This window comes from Macaca fascicularis, chromosome 6 (genome assembly GCF_037993035.2).
Source record: "Macaca fascicularis isolate 582-1 chromosome 6, T2T-MFA8v1.1".
In the NCBI taxonomy this organism is placed as follows: Eukaryota; Metazoa; Chordata; class Mammalia; order Primates; family Cercopithecidae; genus Macaca; species Macaca fascicularis.
The window spans coordinates 147,122,767-147,140,062 of NC_088380.1; the positions used below are offsets into that span (position 1 = coordinate 147,122,767).

Here is a 17,296-nt window from a genome sequence, read left to right on the forward strand (position 1 = left end):
GAGGTCAATTTCTTTGCGCTCGGGGTTGGTCAGAGGGAAAAACAGGAAGCGGAAAGGCTACGAACGCAAAGCAGTATGGGTTGATTCTGAGGTGCACTGTGGGAAAGGGCTTGTAGCTGTGGTGTTGCAGTTGGAGACTTGATTGTTGGTGACAGCGAAACAACGATAACAAAATGCCAGAGCGAGATAGTAAGGCTCAGGCCATCCTTTATTTCTTCCCCATGGCACTTGGGGCATTTGGCGCATTATTGTAGCTTCTGAGCTTAAGCCGGGTGTGTGTGTGTATGTGTGACGCTTGAGCCCGGCGAAGCCGTAGGGTCGTAGATGAAGCCGACAGCTCCAAACTCCGGCCCCAGTCCTCATTCCTACTCCAAGTGATGATGGGCAGCTTTTGTCTGTGGATCGCTTTCCCCCAGTATTGTCCCCATACTTAATCTGGGTTGCGCGTATTCATCTTTTATGTAGTATTTTAGACGTGATTTTCCGGAAGTCTTCTCTGATCTTCCAGCACAGGATTAGGGTCCTTTGCTTTGTTCTCCCACAGCTTCTTGTAGTTTCCCATTTCAGCACTTATTACATTGTGTTTACACTGCCGCTGTTCTTCCTTTTGTTCTGTATTGTTCACTACTATATCTCAAATTTTTGCATAGGAACTGACACATAAGAGCCTGATTAAATTAACGTCAATTCTTTTTGTCAGGTGAGCCGTTCTCCAACCCTTTGGCGCCCGATGGCCACGATGTGGATGATCCTCACTCCTTCCACCAGTGAGTATTTTGTGCTAGGACAATGGAAATGAGTTGGGCGATGAATAGAGGGGTGGTGGTGATGGTCAAAGAATTCTGAATGTCTTGTCATCAAGGATGGTCAAAAATTATACCCGCTGGCCCTTTATCTCTGTGAGCCTTAATTGGATCAGGCCAAGTGCATAAGGGTATTAGAAGGGAAATTCCTGCAGGAAAGGTGTTAAATTTTTTGTTTTTTTTAAAAATACGTGTTGTGTAATTACACATTATATAGGAATTACTTCTTCCGATAGAAAATTAAAACATAGGAAATAAGGGTAAAATCTTTTTTTGTTTTTTTTTGAGACTGAGTTTCACTCTTGTTGCTCAGGCTGGAATGCAATGGCGCGATCTCAGCTCACCACAACCTCCGCCTCCCGGGTTCAAGCAATTCTCCTGCCTTAGCCTCCTGAGTAGCTGGGATTACAGGCATGTTCCACCACGCCCGGCTAATTTTGTATTTTTAGTAGAGATGGGGTTTCTCCATGTTGATCAGGCTGGTCTTGAAATCCCGACCTCAGGTGATCCATCTGCCTCTGCCTCCCAAAGTGGTGGGATTACAGGCATGAGCCACCGTGCCCGGCCCATCTTTGATAACATCCCCAATTCATGTTTGGTAAAATCATCTTTGATAACATCCCCCATTCCAGTCCTTTTTTTTTTTTTTTTTGAGACGGAGTCTCACTCTATTGCCCAGGCTGGAGTGGAGTGATGCAGTCTCGGCTCACTGCAACCTCCGCCTTCTGAGTTCAAGTGATTCTCCTGCCTCAGCCTCCCAAGTAGCTGGGACTACAGGCATATGCCACCACACACTGATTCTTCTTTTTTTTTTTTTTTGTATTTTTAGTAGAGACAGGGTTTCACTATGTTCGTCAGGCTGGTCTTGAACTCCTGGCCTGAAGTGATCCACCCGCCTCGGTCTCCCAAAGTGCTGGGATTGCAGGCATGAGCCACCATGCCCAGCCTCAGTCCTTTTCTTAGAAGTAACCACAGTTACCTTTTTTTGTGTATCTTTTCCTCCTGTTGCCCAGACTGGAGTTCAATGGCACTATTTCTGCTCACTGCAACCTTTGCCTCCCGGGCTCAAGCAGTTCTGCCTCAGTTTCCCCAGAAGCTGGGATTACAGGTGTGCACCACCATGCTTGCCTAATTTTTGTCTTATTAGTAGAGACAGGGTTTCGCCATGTTGGCCAGGCTGGTCTCGAACTCCTGACCTCAAATGATCTGCCTGCCTCAGCCGCCCAAAGTGCTGGGATTACAGGCGTGAGCCACCGCGCCTGACCCTCCTACTCTTTTTTTAAATGCATTTATATGCATACATGCATATCTGAGGAAAACACAACATTGCTTTGTGACTTAAAATATTTGAGTTAAATGATACTAGGCTGTATATATCATTTTTGCAACTTGCTTCTTTTTAAACCCTGCTCAGTGTTTCTGAGATTATCTTTCATAGCAGTGACAAGCATTCCGTCTTGGCTAAACTTTAGTCAGGTTCCCCAAAGAGTCCTATTTTTCAGCGGGATTCATCCTTGGCCTGCTGAGCACAGTTTTAGCAAGGAAATAAACCCCTGCTCCACCCCCATACCTAACCAAGTTGCTTTTAGTAATTTTCTGTAAATTCTCACTTGTCCCTGTTGTATTTGGAATTAAGTTCAGTCTCTATTACAATGATCTTGACTCCTGTTACAATAGTCTTCAATAAAGTCTTCCTTGAGGGGAAGAGGAACTTGCTTAGATATCAAGGGTGGGAGAAGAGGAGCTGAGTTGGATATCAAAAGTGGGAAAACTTTCTGTGAACTGACTTAGAATTCCTTTTTAAAACCGAGGTCAGCAGGCCAAGGAAGAGCCCTAGTCAGAAGAGAGCTTCAAAGGAGTCTGACTTTAATTTGATCAAGAGAGGAGTCAGTCTTTGTCAGTGTACCAATTAAAATAATCTCTTGTACCGTTAGTGCTGTCTTTCCCTCTTTGGGAAACACCATCATAGTTTAGTTAGTCTCCAGCTAATAAACACTTAGTCTGTTTCAGACTGATTCTTTTCTTTTTTTTATTTTTTTGAGACAGAGTCTTGCTGTTTTTGCCCAGGCTGGAGTGTAATACCTTGATCTTGGCTCACTGCAACCTCCGCCTCCCAGGTTCAAGCGATTCTCCTGCCTCAGTCTCCCGAGTAGCTAGGATTACAGGCGCCCACCACCATGCCCAGCTAATTTTTTTGTATTTTTAGTAGAGACGGGATTTCACCGTATTGGCCATGCTGGTCTCGAACTCCTGACCTCAGGTGATCCTCTCACCTCAGCCTCCCAAAGTGCGGGGATTATAGGCGTGAGCCACTGCACCCGGCCAGACTGATTATTTTCAAGGCTATAGTTGAATTTCCTTTACAGGCCTTCTTATATACATATGTCAGTAATTGGCCTGGCTAAATATAAATAAATGGAGTTGCTGACTTGTAGGAGATATATTCTTAAATTTTAACAAATACTGCGAAATTGCCCTCCAAATTGGTTATACTGGTTTACATTCTCATCAGCATTATATGAGAGTATCCCCCTCCCAAATTCTCACTCACACTTGATTTATCAAACTTTTTAGTAGTTAACACTCTGATGCATTAAAAGTGGCATATCTGGTCAGGCGCGATGGCTCACACCTATAATCCCAGCACTTTGGGAGGCCGAGGTGGGCAGATCACCTGAGGTCAGGAGTTTGAGACCAGCCTGGCCAACATGGTGAAACCCCACCTCTAATAAAAATACAAAAATTAGCTGGGTGTGTTGGCAGGCACCTGTAATCCCAGCTACTTGTGAGGCTGAGGCAGGAGAATCACTTGAACCAGGAGGCAGAGGTTGTAGTGGGCTGAGATCATGCCACTGCACTCCAGCCAGGGCAGCAGAGGGAGACTCTGTCTTAAAAAAAAAAAAAAAAAAAAAGCTGGGTGCTGTGGCTCATCCCTATAATCCCAGCACTTTGGGAGGCCAAGGTGGGCGGATCATAAGGTCAGGAGTTCAAGACCAGCCTGGCCAATATGGGTGACAGAGCGAGACTCCATCTCAAAAAAAAAAAGTGTCATATCTTTGTTTTGATTTGTATTTCCCTGATTTCTGTTAATTTAATCATGATTTTTACGTGTTCCTTTTTCATTTCTTACTGAGTCCTAATATTTAAAATCTTTGCCTTTCCTTCTAGATCAAAACTCACCAATGAAGACTTCAGGAAACTTCTCATGACCCCCAGGGCTGCACCTACCTCTGCACCACCTTCTAAGTCACGTCACCATGAGTAAGTCTTTCCGTGATCCAGCCTGTCTCCCAGCTTTTTTCTTGCTCCTTCCTATTTCTTTCTACTGAAGTAGAATGACTTTTAATAGTCCCTCAGGTATTTATGCTGCTCTCTAAAGTTTGAGAACTGCCCACCTACAAATACTGATAAGGATTTCTGCTTGATTGAAACTGTTACTTTGGTCAGTATTCTAAGTCTTTCTAAAAATCCTCAAGGAGACTTCTTGGGGTTTCTGGGGCTGTGGCAATATTTTGCTATCAGTGAATTTCTTGTCTGTTCTAGGATGCCAAGGGAGTACAATGAGGATGAAGACCCAGCTGCACGAAGGAGGAAAAAGAAAAGGTGAAGGAAGGGTGAAAGGTTTTAGATTTTAGGATAGACAGTGTTTAGGGGAAAGAAGTAGGGGCTAATTGTGAGGCCAGAAACTAAGATTTTGTCTTGAGGCTCTCTATTTTCTTAATGAAGCATAGTGATACTTAGAGGGCAATAGAGGGCTTTGGAATAGGCCTATCTATATTTTAATCTCATCTTCACTAGTTTCTTGGTGGATAACCTAGGCATTTGCTTAGCCTCTCTAATCCATGGATAGAATGGAGATATAGTAGCAATAATAACTTTTATCAGGATGTCATGAGATCAGCTGTGAAAGTACATGTAGGCATTTAGCTCCAATGCCTGGCATATGGTAACCACCCAATAAATCTTGACTGCCATCATCATTATTATATCATCATCGTTATTTACGTGATACAAAAGTTTCTGGACTTGGTACTTGGCTTTTCCTTTATTCTGAGGGTGGACCAGCAAATAATGCGTTCTTTTCAGCTGAAATTAGAAGGTGGTAAAAATTCAGAAGATTTTCTGATTTTTGTGTGGAAAAGTCTTATATCTGTAGAGAATTAGTAGAGTTGGGTGGTATTAAAAAATTCTGAAGTGGCAGATGGGGTGTCCCAAGTTGCCACTGGAAAAGTATATAAACTGGAAGAAGGCATAGTTCTGATTTTTGAGTAACTATGAAGAGGTGGCCAGCAGTTCTATCAGGACAGACATGAGCTTTTCTCCATAGAGAGTAGGATGGAGATGTAGGGAAGCAAGCAGGAACAGTTCTGTTGACCTTGAGGTAGCAGCTGATGAACCTTACACATTTGCCTTTCTCTGGTCACAGTTATTATGCCAAGCTACGCCAACAAGAAATTGAGAGAGAGAGAGAGCTAGCAGAGAAGTACCGGGATCGTGCCAAGGAACGTAGAGATGGAGTGAACAAAGATTATGAAGAAACCGAGCTTATCAGCACCACAGCTAACTACAGGGCTGTTGGCCCCACTGCTGAGGCGTGAGTACTGAGGGACCAGGGCATGGTTCCCTCAGCATGCCAGAGTATGCAAATACAATGTGAACTCTTCCTCTTACTTTCCTGCCCTGTAGCCTACAATAAGCGATTTCGGAAGCACTTGCCACCCACAAATGACTGTTCTTTTTTTTTTTTTTTTTTTTTTTGAGGTGGAGTCTTGCTTTGTCACCCAGGCTGGAGTGCAGTGATGCGATCTCGGCTCACTGCAAGCTCCGCCTCCCAGGTTCATGCCATTCTCCTGCCTCAGTCTTCCGAGTAGGTGGGACTACAGGCGCCTGCCACCACGCCTGGCTAATTTTTTGTATTTTTAGTAGAGACAAGGTTTCACCGTATTAGCCAGGCTGGTCTCGATCTCCTGACCTTGTGATCCCCCCGCTTCGGCCTCCCAAAGTGCTGGGATTCCAGGTGTGAGCCTCTGCACCTGCCCCCCCTCACTTTTTTATTTTTATTTTTGGGAGATGGAGTCTTGCTCTTGTTGCCCAGGCTGGAGTGCAGTGGCGCGATCTCAACTCACTGCAGCTTCCACCTCCCACGTTCAGGCGATTCTCTTGCCTCAGCCACCCAAGTAGCCGGCTGGACTACAGACGCCCACCACCATGCCCGGCTAAGTTTTGTATTTTTAGTAGAGACAGGGTTTCACCATTTCGGCCAGGCTGGTCTCAAACTCCTGACCTTGTGATCTGCCCGCCTTGACCTCCCAAAGTGCTGGGATTACAGGCGTGAGCCACCACACCTGGCCAATACTGTTCTTATGTGGCCTCTTTCATTATACAGGGACAAATCAGCTGCAGAGAAGAGAAGACAGTTGATCCAGGAGTCCAAATTCTTGGGTGGTGACATGGAACACACCCATTTAGTAAAAGGCTTGGATTTTGCTCTGCTTCAAAAGGTGAGTTCTGGTGGTCAGGTGGGGAGTCATACTATCGTGCTGAATGCTCTTGTATGGGTCTGGCAAGATGAGGAGGGAGATTCCTGAGAGTTCAGACTGAGTAGAAGAAGGGCTAAAGGTGGGCCCTCTGAAAAGCTGATTGCTACTTATCCTTCAAGTATCAGGCCAAATTTTATTTCCTTGGAGAAGCCTTCCCTGATCACCCAGGTGTGGTTAAGTGCCTCCCTTCACCTCCCACTTCCTGTACCTTTGCATAGCCCTTCTGTTTCACTTACCACAGCAATTATTGCACTTTGTTGAAATTGTTTAATTTGTCTGTCTCATCCGCTGTAAGCTCCATTAGGGTAAGAACAATATCTGTCATGTTTAATATATTCTTAGTTCCTGGTACAGTGTGGTGTAGTGGATGTTCAATAAATATATAAAGTGATTGAATGTCCTAACGCTGCTTGCTTTCCTGTTAGGTACGAGCTGAGATTGCCAGCAAAGAGAAAGAGGAAGAGGAACTGATGGAAAAGCCCCAGAAAGAAACCAAGTAAGTAAATATTACAGAAGGGTTGAGAGTTTAGAAAGGTGGGACTTAAAGTTGGAGCACATTTGGCAAAAATAAAACTTTTTTGTCTTTTCAGGAAAGATGAGGATCCTGAAAATAAAATTGAATTTAAAACACGTCTGGGTGAGTACAGTTTCTATACTAGTGACTCTGCATTGTAGGTGAAATGTAGGGAATTTAATGCTCTGGGAAGGATATGCTTCTCCTTTCCCCCAATCTCCTTTTCTCTTTCTTTTTGAGACAGGGTTTCACTTAATTGCCCAGGCTGGAGTGCAGTGGTGTGATCATGGCTCTCTGCAGCCTTGACCTCCTGGACTCAGCCTCTTGTGTAGCTGGCACCACAGGCATGTGCCACCATACCTAGCTAATTTTTATTTTTTGCAGAGATGGGGCTCTCTGTATATTGCCCAGGCCGGTCTCAAACTCCTGGGCTCAAGTGATCCTCCTGCCTTGACCTTCCAAAGAGCTGTAAGAGTCTTTCTTGGCCCCAAAACAACTAACTCCCATAAAATACTCTAATAGGACTCAGACATAGACTTAATTATTTCATATGTCATTTATGTCTCCTCAGGTACATTGAAAGATTTTTCAGTTTGGGGCTTATGAATTAAAAGAAGTAACATGGTTAGTGATTAAAAGTTCAAAATTTGGAATCGGAGAGACCTGAGTTTAAACCTTGATGATGAAACCGCATTAAGTGTATGATGTTAGGCAACTGACTTTGCTTTCTGTTTGTTCATCAACTCGGGTTATTATTTACCACATGACTATTGTAGGGATGAAGAAAAATGAAATCTATAACATGCCTATCATATTGAGCAGGTAGTATAGCTGTTTTTTCCATCATCATCAATATTACCTTAAACTTCATCCTTCTTCCTCAAGACTTAATACAATATAGGTGCATAGTGCCCTTGAAGAGGCAATGTAGAAGAGTGGACAAGAGCCCAGGCTTTGGAGTTACACTGCCTGGTTCCATTCTTTGCTCCATTACTTAGTAGATACATGACTTTAGGTAAATTACTTAAATCTCAGCCATAGTATTCTTATTGGTAAAAAGGATAATGATGTCCGCTTCACAGGGCTGTTGTAAAGATTAAGTGAAACAAAGCTTGCATAGCACTTGGCATGGTGGCTAGCACAGAGTAAGCACATAAGTGACAGCTGTTCTTGTAGATCTTGGCTACTTGCTGCTCTTCTTATTGTAGGCCGCAATGTTTACCGAATGCTTTTTAAGAGCAAAGCATATGAGCGGAATGAGTTGTTCCTGCCAGGCCGCATGGCCTATGTGGTAGACCTGGATGATGAATATGCTGACACAGATATCCCCACCACTCTTATCCGCAGCAAGGCTGATTGCCCCACCATGGAGGTGAGTGAATGGAATCCTAAGAGCCTATCGTGTGAGCCTCAAGCCTGGGAATCAGCCTGGCCTCTGCCCCATGTCCCTCATCCACCGTGTCACCAAGTCCTGTTCACTTTTACCTCTTAAATCTCAGCTGAATCCATTCACTTTTCTACTTCTTCACCAATAACATTCCAGTCTAAGCTATAATCATTTGCTAGAACTATTACTATTTTTTTTTTTTGAGACCAGTTCTCACTCTGTCACCCAGGATGGAGTGCAGTGGTGCTATCTCGGCTCACTGCAACCTCTGCTTCCCAGGTTCAAGCAATTCTCCTGCCGCAGCCTTCCAAGTAGCTGAGACTACAGGCATTCATCACCACACCTGGCTAATTTTATTTTTAGTAGAGACTGGGTTTTACCATGTTGAGTAGGCGGTTCCTCACCTTAAGTGATCCATCCGTCTTGGCCTCCCACAGTGCTGGGATTATAGGCATGAGCCACTGCACCAGGCCTCTGGAACTATTAGGAAGGCTTCTAATTGGTTTCCGCACTTCACTTCCACTTTAATTGGTTTCCGCACTTCCACTCTGATTTGTTATTTTATCTTTTTATTGAGGTGTTCTTCACATGCCATATAATTCATCCTTTAAAAAGAATTTTTTTAAAACATTTTTGTGGGTATATTGTAGGTATATTTATTTATGAGGTACACGAGATGTTTTGATACAGGCATATAATGCATAATAATCACATCATGGAAAATGGGGTATCCATCCCCTTAAACATTTTATCTTTTATGTTACAAACAGTCCATTTATACTCTTTCAGTTGTTTTACAATGTGTAATTATTCCTGCCTATAGTCACCCTGTTGTGCTATCATATAGTAGGCCTTATTCATTCATTCTTTTTTGTTACCTATTAACTACCCCTACCTCCCCTACCCTTCTAAAATATACAGTTTGGCTGGGTGCAGTGGCTCACGCCTGTAATCCCAGCACTTTGGGAGGCTGAGGCGTGAGGATCACTTGAGGTTAGGAGTTCAAGACCAGCCGGGCCAACATTCTAAAACCCCATCTCTACTACAAATTAGCCAGGCCTGGGGGCATGTGCCTGTCATCCCGGTTACTCGGAAGGCTGAGGCATGAGAATTGCTTGAACCCAGAAGGTAGAGGTTGCAGTGAGCCAAGATTGTGCCACTGCATTCTAGCCTGGGTGACAGAGTAAGACTGTCTCCAAATAAATAAATAAAATGTAAATTTTTGTCTCACTACAGTTTAGCAGCTTTTAGTGGTATCTCATTCTTAGGATAAAGAGCAAAATCTTTACCGTACCTGTGAGCCTCTGCAACATCTGGCCTTTCTAGAATGTTCTAGACTCCTTTCTTGAATGTTCTTGATTCACTTTTGATGCAGGACTTTTGTGCAGGGCTGTTTTATCTCTCTGAAATATCCTTTCACAGCACTTCCTTTCCGTCCCTTCACCTACTGTATTGTAATTCAGTCTTTAGTTTGTTAAGTGAATGAATGAATAAATGAAGAGATTCCTGCTCAGTGGTTTAACATTCTTGTTTCTTGCTATTTTCAGGCCCAGACCACACTGACCACAAATGACATTGTCATTAGCAAGCTTACCCAGATCCTTTCATACCTGAGGCAGGGAACCCGTAACAAGAAGCTTAAGAAGAAGGATAAAGGTACCTGGAGGGTTAGAGAGAGAAATCTTACCTACAGAGGGCATTTGGTGGTAAAACCAAGATCTCCTGGAGCTTTCTATCTCCAGAATATTGAGAGGCTCCTGGGAAGCAGAGAAAAATGGGAGTACTGGAGCATTGGCAAGGAGACAGTTACAGCCAGATTCTGTCTCCTTAATCTACCTAAGAAGCAATGGTCAGGTCTGAAGCATGAGGGATGGAGAGTGGGTAGCTTATGTCCCATTTATTTATTTATTTTTTTAAAGATATATTTTGGTGAAAACCAGAAAACCTAGACAAATTCTAAAAAGGCTCTAACACTTGACCCACATTTTATTTTATTTTATTTATTTATTTTTGAGACAGAGTCTCGCTCTGTCACCCAGGCTGGAGTACAGTGGTGTAATCTTGGCTCACTGCAACCTCTGCCTCCTGGGTTCAAGTGACTCTTCTGCCTCAGCCTCCCAAGTAGCTGGGACTATAAGCACGCGTCGCCATGCCTGGCTACTTTTTTTATTTTTAGTAGAGATGGGGTTTCACCATATTGGCCTGGCTGGCCTCGAACTCCTGACCTCGTGATCTGCCCACATCGGCCTCCCAGAGTCCTGGGATTACAGGCATGAGCCACTGCTCCTGGCCTTATTTTTATTATATTTATTTATTTATTTTGAGATGAGTCTCGTTCTGTTGCCTAGGCTGGAGTGCAGTGATGCCATCTTGACTTGCTGCAACCTCTGCCTCCTGGGTTTAAGCAATTCTCTTGCCTCAGCCTCTTGAGTAGCTGGGATTACAGGTGCCTGCCATCACACCTGGCTAATTTTTTTGTACTTTTATTAGAGATGGGGTTTCACCATATTAGCCAGGCTGGTCTTGAACTCCTGACCCCAAGTTGAAGATTCGCCTCAGCCTCCCGAAGTGCTGGGATTACAGGCGTGAGCCAGCGCACTCAGCCTTGACCCACATTTTAAACAGAAGATGTTTAAAAGGGCATTAAGAGCTGGAGAGGATGGTGAAGTTCAGTGGAAATTAACTGAGGAGTATGTTCCTGACTCCCCTCTTTAAATTTCAGGGAAGCTAGAAGAGAAGAAACCTCCTGAGGCTGACATGAAGTATGTATCCTAGCCCCTGGCATCTGATCAGAGGGAGGGGGTCTCTGCATTTCTTGCATCTGGCATTTTAGGGAGGCATTGACATGAGAATCTGGAGAAATGGTCAGGGGAAGCGAAGCTGTGTGTGTGAATTTGGCCAGCTAGTGATCTCCATTTTCCCAGTATTTTTGAAGACATTGGGGATTACGTACCCTCCACAACCAAGACACCTCGGGACAAGGAGCGGGAGAGATATCGGGAACGGGAGCGTGATCGGGAGAGAGACAGAGACCGTGACCGAGAGCGAGAGAGAGAACGAGATCGAGAACGAGAGCGAGAGCGGGACCGGGAGAGAGAAGAGGAAAAGAAGAGACACAGCTACTTTGAGAAGCCAAAAGTAGATGATGAGGTGAGATGTGGGCCCTTAGTACCAGATGATGGAGTTGCCCCTCTCTGGAAATGTGAGCAAGGTTGGGTAAGGAATTGATTCAAACTTGAGGGAGGGATGAGTACGAATCTCTCATGGTAACACTAACCTTACATTTTGTGTTCTTTCCAGCCCATGGATGTTGACAAAGGTGAGTTGTATCCACAGCATCTCACAGTTGCTCTAGCAGTCCTGCTTTCCCCTGGGCTGAGAGTCTGACCTAGGGCTCAGAGCTGGCAATGGTAGGATTTGGGGACTTACTGGTTCTGGGTTCTCCTAAGAACCGTGTCTTGCTTTATGGAATAGGTGGAGTTCCCTCCACCTTCCTGGGCCATGGCAGGGCATATTTGGTCTTAGATATAATTCCTGTGGCCCTGGGGTTCTGAGGAGGTGAGGTAGAGGTCAAGTATGGAATGTTCTGGATACCCTACCCTAATCTCAACCAGAGTAACTCATTATTTATTGGAGTTTGTTTAAGACTTTGTCAGACAAACGGGTTCTATGCCTTAAAAAATGTTTCTTAGGCCGGGCGCGGTGGCTCACGCCTGTAATCCCAGCACGGGGGGGCCGAGACGGGCGGATCACGAGGTCAGGAGATCAAGACCATCTTGGCTAACACGGTGAAACCCCGTCTCTACTAAAAATACAAAAATTAGCCGGGCGTGGTGGCGGGCGCCTGTAGTCCCAGCTACACGGAAGGATGAGGCAGGAGAATGGCGTAAACCCAGGAGGCGGAGCTTGCAGTCAGTGAAGATCGTACCACTGCACTCCAGCCTGGGCGACAGAGCGAGACTCTGTCTCAAAAAAAAAAAAAATGTTTCTTAAGTGTGTTGTGGGGAGGAGGTTGTGAGAGCCTCAGTTCAAGGTCTGGGCAGAGTTCTCTTTTTCTCCTAGGACCTGGGTCTGCCAAGGAGTTGATCAAGTCCATCAATGAAAAGTTTGCTGGGTCTACTGGCTGGGAAGGCACAGAATCATATCCTTTATTTTAATGTGTTCCTGGGTTCTAGAGAACTGATCTGTTTACTCCAACCCCCTCTGCCTGCCTGCTCCCTCCTACCCCACCCCACTCCTTCCCTTTTATGCTGAATTTTGACAGAATGAAACCATCCCTTGTTCCTTCCTAGAGCACCCGTAACAGCTCACAGCCCTCTCAGAATTTTCATGTTGGGGCTTCTAGCCCTTGGTCCCTCCTCGCTGAAGCTTTGCAGCAATAGGTGGAATCCTGTCTAGTGTTTTCTTTAACATAGCATATGCTGAAGAAACCAGAAGACAAAAAGCAGCTGGGAGATTTCTTTGGCATGTCCAACAGTTATGCAGAGTGCTACCCAGCCACGTATGTGAAACCTGGTTAAGGAAGGAGGCTGGATGATTGGGGAACAAGTTGGGGGTGAAATGGAAATTTGATTTGCTAAGTTCCAGGGCTACTTTTTTTTTTTTTTCTTTTTTTTTGAGACAGAGTCTCACTCTGTTGCCCAGGCTGGAATGCAATGGCGTAATCTCGGCTCACTGCAACCACCACCTCCCGGGTTCAAGCAGTTCTCCTGCTGCATCCTCCCAAGTAGCTGGGATTATAGGCATGCATCACCACACCTGGCTAGTTTTTGTATTTTTAGTAGAGATGCAGTTTCACCATGTTGGCCAGGCTGGTCTTGAACTCCTGACCTCAAGTAATCTGCCTGCCTCAGCCTCTGAAAGTGTGGGGATTACAGGAGTGAGCCACTGCACCTGGCCCAAGGCTACTTCTTACTTGGATGAACTATTTTATTAGGCTTTGAGTGGGAGGTCAAGGGGGTGGTCATTCCTATGCAGATAGCCTCTTAGTCGGGTAGGTTTCCAGATGAAGCATAGGGTCAGGGTGTTTAACTGTTTAACTCCTGCTTCTCCTTAGGATGGATGACATGGCTGTGGACAGTGATGAGGAGGTGGATTATAGCAAAATGGACCAGGTATGTAGTTAGAAGGATGGTGGGCGCCTTTGGGTAGTTGTTGTTATTATTATTATTATTATTTTTTTTTTTTTTTTTTTTTTTTTTGAGACGGAGTCTCGCTCTGTAGCCCAGGCTGGGTTGCAGTGGCCGGATCTCAGCTCACTGCAAGCTCCGCCTCCTGGGTTCACGCCATTCTCCGGCCTCAGCCTCCCGAGTAGCTGGGACTACAGGCGCTGCCACCTCGCCCGGCTATTTTTTGTATTTCTTAGTAGAGACGGGGTTTCACCGTGTTAGCCAGGATGGTCTCGATCTCCTGACCTCGTGATCTGCCCATCTCGGCCTCCCAAAGTGCTGGGATTACAGGCTTGAGCCACCGCGCCCGGCCTGGGTAGTTATTATTATTATATTTTTTTACATATATCTCCTTCCCCACTCCTAAAAAATCTGTCTCATTTACTGGGCTCCACCCTCCTCCAGTTGCAGCAGTAGAAACAGCAGCATTGAGGGTCATGAGCAGCTTAACTATTTCAGAGTCTTTGCACAAGATCAAATGACATAGGGTCAAAAATCTATTTTTTATTTCCTATAGCAAAGTGCCACGCTTTGATTCCCATGGTAGGCAGTAAGCAAGCATCAATGCATAAGTAGAAAGGGCAGAAAAAATTGCAGTCTTTGGAAAATAACTAAATTTTATTCTAGCCGGGATTGAAGTTTTCCTCTAAGTCTTAAGCAAAATTAAAAAGAAAAAACCACTAATGCCACTAATAGTGAAGAAATCTCTATTCGTCCCCTGAGTTCTTTGTATTGAAATAGCATAGTTTAATCTTGGAGCCTTGTTTAATCCTGCCTCTACCATTTATTAGTTTTGTGAACTTGCCAAGTTCTTTTACTGTTTATGCCTCAATTTCCTCATCAGGAAATGGAGAGAAGTGTAGTTCCCTCTTCATAGATTTTTTAATGAGAATTAAATGAGATAATGCATTTAGTGTACAGAATAATGCCTGTCACATAGTATGTAATAGGCATTTATTATTACATATCAGGGTATGATTTATGAATTGTGGAACCTGGGATTATGGGAGAGTCTGGCTTCAATCAAGGGCTGAAATTCCATTTTCCCTGACATCTCTTCCTTCCCCGTCCCCCCATTCTGTCCTGCAACAGGGTAACAAGAAGGGGCCCTTAGGCCGTTGGGACTTTGATACCCAGGAAGAATACAGCGAGTATATGAACAACAAAGAGGCTTTGCCCAAGTGAGTCGGTACTGAATATGGGCAAGGTGTGAGGAGGGTTGTGGGGATTTGGTGGAATAGTGCACATAAGGTTAGAGGGTATGGTCTGGCTGAGATATTCCCAATTAAGTTCTTTGCCCACAGGACCCTGGGAAAACCTCACCACTGCTATGCAGTCTCTGAAGCATTCTTTGCCAACTGTGCTTTTTTTCAGGGCTGCATTCCAGTATGGTATCAAAATGTCTGAAGGGCGGAAAACCAGGCGCTTCAAGGAAACCAATGACAAAGCAGAGCTTGATCGCCAGTGGAAGAAGATTAGTGCAGTAAGTAGGATGGTCCCTTGGGTGGGAGGGTTTCAGCTGGGAGAAGACATTAGCCTACAGATTCAGGAACAGGCAAGGGGCTGGAGAGCCATGGAAATGAGAGGTCAGCCTTGGGCCTCAGGTGAGCTTAGATGGGCAGCTTGGTGATAGACTATCCTGTTCCTTTTGCAGATCATTGAGAAGAGGAAGAAGATGGAAGCTGATGGGTGAGTGGCATTATTCTTCCTCTGGGGGACTGGTGGGAATTGCTTAGTGTATTGATCTTATGCTGACCCATTTCTCCTTCCATTGCAGGGTTGAAGTCAAAAGACCAAAATACTAATCACCAGTTACAACCGGAGACCCTCCACAAGGATATGCTTCCCACTGTTTTCTTTATACAATTTCCAAAGGTTGCAAGATGTTTTTTGGTGGATGAATATAAAATTTTATTGTGTAATTACTTGGTTCCATTAAAATTGGTTAACTTGCTAGCTTCTCTGTTGAGCATGCCCCCTCCAGTGCCCTTGAAGCACCAAGAACACTAATTCCACTGGTTACATAGAATCACATGCAGAAAGCCATCAGTCCTTTCCTGAGCTGTGGTTCTAGATTGCTAGACATGAAGGATGCTTTCTAGCCAGTGTGCCCAGTAGAGAAGGGAATAATGATCCTCACTGATGGGCAAGAGGTGGATAGAGGAATGTAAGGATGATTGGTTTCAAATGTAAGACTCATTCAGGCCCATCTTCAGGCCTAGTCCCTGGACAAAGATTTCCTGGATCCTGCAGTCAGCCTAATGGGCTGCTAATCTGATCCCCAGGCTGTGAAGGACTGGGCTCTGGATGAAGGCATCTAATGAAAATCACTTACGGGTGAGAACCAAAACCTTTTATGAGTTTATGTCTTCCTATGAGCTTTATTAATGTTGAGTACAAATCACTGCCTCCTTGGCTAAAGGTGTAACCTTAGGGAAGTGCTTCGGGTTTAGAGCTGATATAGTGTGGCCCTGCAGGTACAGGAATTCCTATCCTAGGCCAGAAGGGTTTGGTGCCCTTCATCACCCTGAAACATTTGCCAAGCCCCAGAATAGTCTGTTGGCCTTTGAATCACACCATTCCTTTCCCTGTTCTTCCTTTCTGCTCCTTACCAGCACTTTGGTCTGGTGCGCATCATTAGGTGTCACTACTGCTTCCTGGCTGGATGCCAGGCTGCCACTGTCTACCCTGAGCCCAAGATTTGTGGCCTCACCACATCCAAGAAAGCTAGAAAGTCACCTTAGCCATTGCCTTGTCTTTGACTGTATTCACCTTGGTAGGACAGGTATTTTTGAGGAAGCCAGCATTGTGCATTGCACATAAGAGGCTGAAATTGGGCCTTGCTGCACTAGCACCTAGAATGGCTAATTTCAGACAAATGACACCATGGTTCCATGGATGTAGGCAGCAGTCCCAATTATTAAAAATGGTCACAGAGACATGGCACAGAAGACGACATCTGGAGAGTCACTAAAAGCAAGACCTGGGGGTTGACTGTTGGTTTAAAATTCAGTTTCTGAGGCCAGGCTCGATGACTCATGTCCACAGTCTCAGTGCTTTGGGAGGCCAAAGCAGGAGAGTCGCTTGAGGCCAGGAGTTCGTGAGCCTATAGCTATGCAGGAGGATCGAACCGAAGAGTTCAAGGCTGTGGTGAGCTATGATTACACCACTGCATTCCCAGCCTGGGTGACAGCAAAACCTTGATTTAAAAAAAGAAGAGGCTGGGCGCAGTGGCTCACGCCTATAATCCTAGCACTTTGGGAGGCTGAGGCGGGAAGACAGGTCAAGACTTCAAGGCCAGGCTGGGCAACACAGTGAGAGTTAAGTTTCTATAAAACATACAAAAATTGGCCAGGCGCGGTGGCTCACACCTGTAGTCCCAGCACTTTGGGAGGCCGAGGCGGGCGAATCACAAGGTTAGGAGTTTGAGACCACCCTGGCCAACATGGTGAAACCCTATCTCTACTAAAGATACAAAAAATTAGCTGGGCGTGGTGGCATGCACCTGTAGTCCCATCTACTCGGTAGGCTGAGGCAGGAAAATCGCTTGAACCTGGGAGAAGGAGGTTGCACTGAGCCGAGATCGAGTCATTTGCACTCCAGCCAGGGCGAGACTCTGTCTCAAAAAAAAAAAAAAAAAAAAAAAAAAAGCGTGGTACCACATGCCTGTAGTTTCAGCTACTCCAGAGGATCGCTTGAGCCCAGAGGTGATCGTGCCACTGCACTCCAGCCTGCGCGACAGAGCAAGACCCTGTCTTAAAACAAAGCAAAACAAAACAAAAAATTCTTGGGAACTGAGCACTGCTTGTCCAGCTCATTGAGTTTCTGTAGACAAATTGTAGGAACTGGCACAGCAAACTGGCCACAAAGATGTTAGGGGCGTG

General features: G+C 45.1%; 1 protein-coding gene across 1 annotated transcript; it reads left to right on the forward strand.

Moving 5' to 3' along the window:
- Positions 1 to 100: 100 nt before the first annotated feature.
- Positions 101 to 15,366, forward strand: IK (IK cytokine). The gene is made up of 20 exons (XM_045394319.3): positions 101 to 189; positions 701 to 767; positions 3,972 to 4,064; positions 4,347 to 4,406; positions 5,230 to 5,397; positions 6,190 to 6,304; positions 6,769 to 6,839; positions 6,934 to 6,980; positions 8,066 to 8,229; positions 9,792 to 9,900; positions 10,967 to 11,006; positions 11,169 to 11,394; positions 11,545 to 11,563; positions 12,307 to 12,385; positions 12,665 to 12,745; positions 13,301 to 13,358; positions 14,505 to 14,593; positions 14,787 to 14,895; positions 15,067 to 15,101; positions 15,190 to 15,366. The coding sequence occupies exons 1-20, from the start codon at positions 174 to 176 to the stop codon at positions 15,215 to 15,217; spliced, it is 1,674 nt and encodes a 557-aa protein (XP_045250254.1). The 5' UTR covers positions 101 to 173; the 3' UTR covers positions 15,218 to 15,366.
- Positions 15,367 to 17,296: the final 1,930 nt, after the last annotated feature.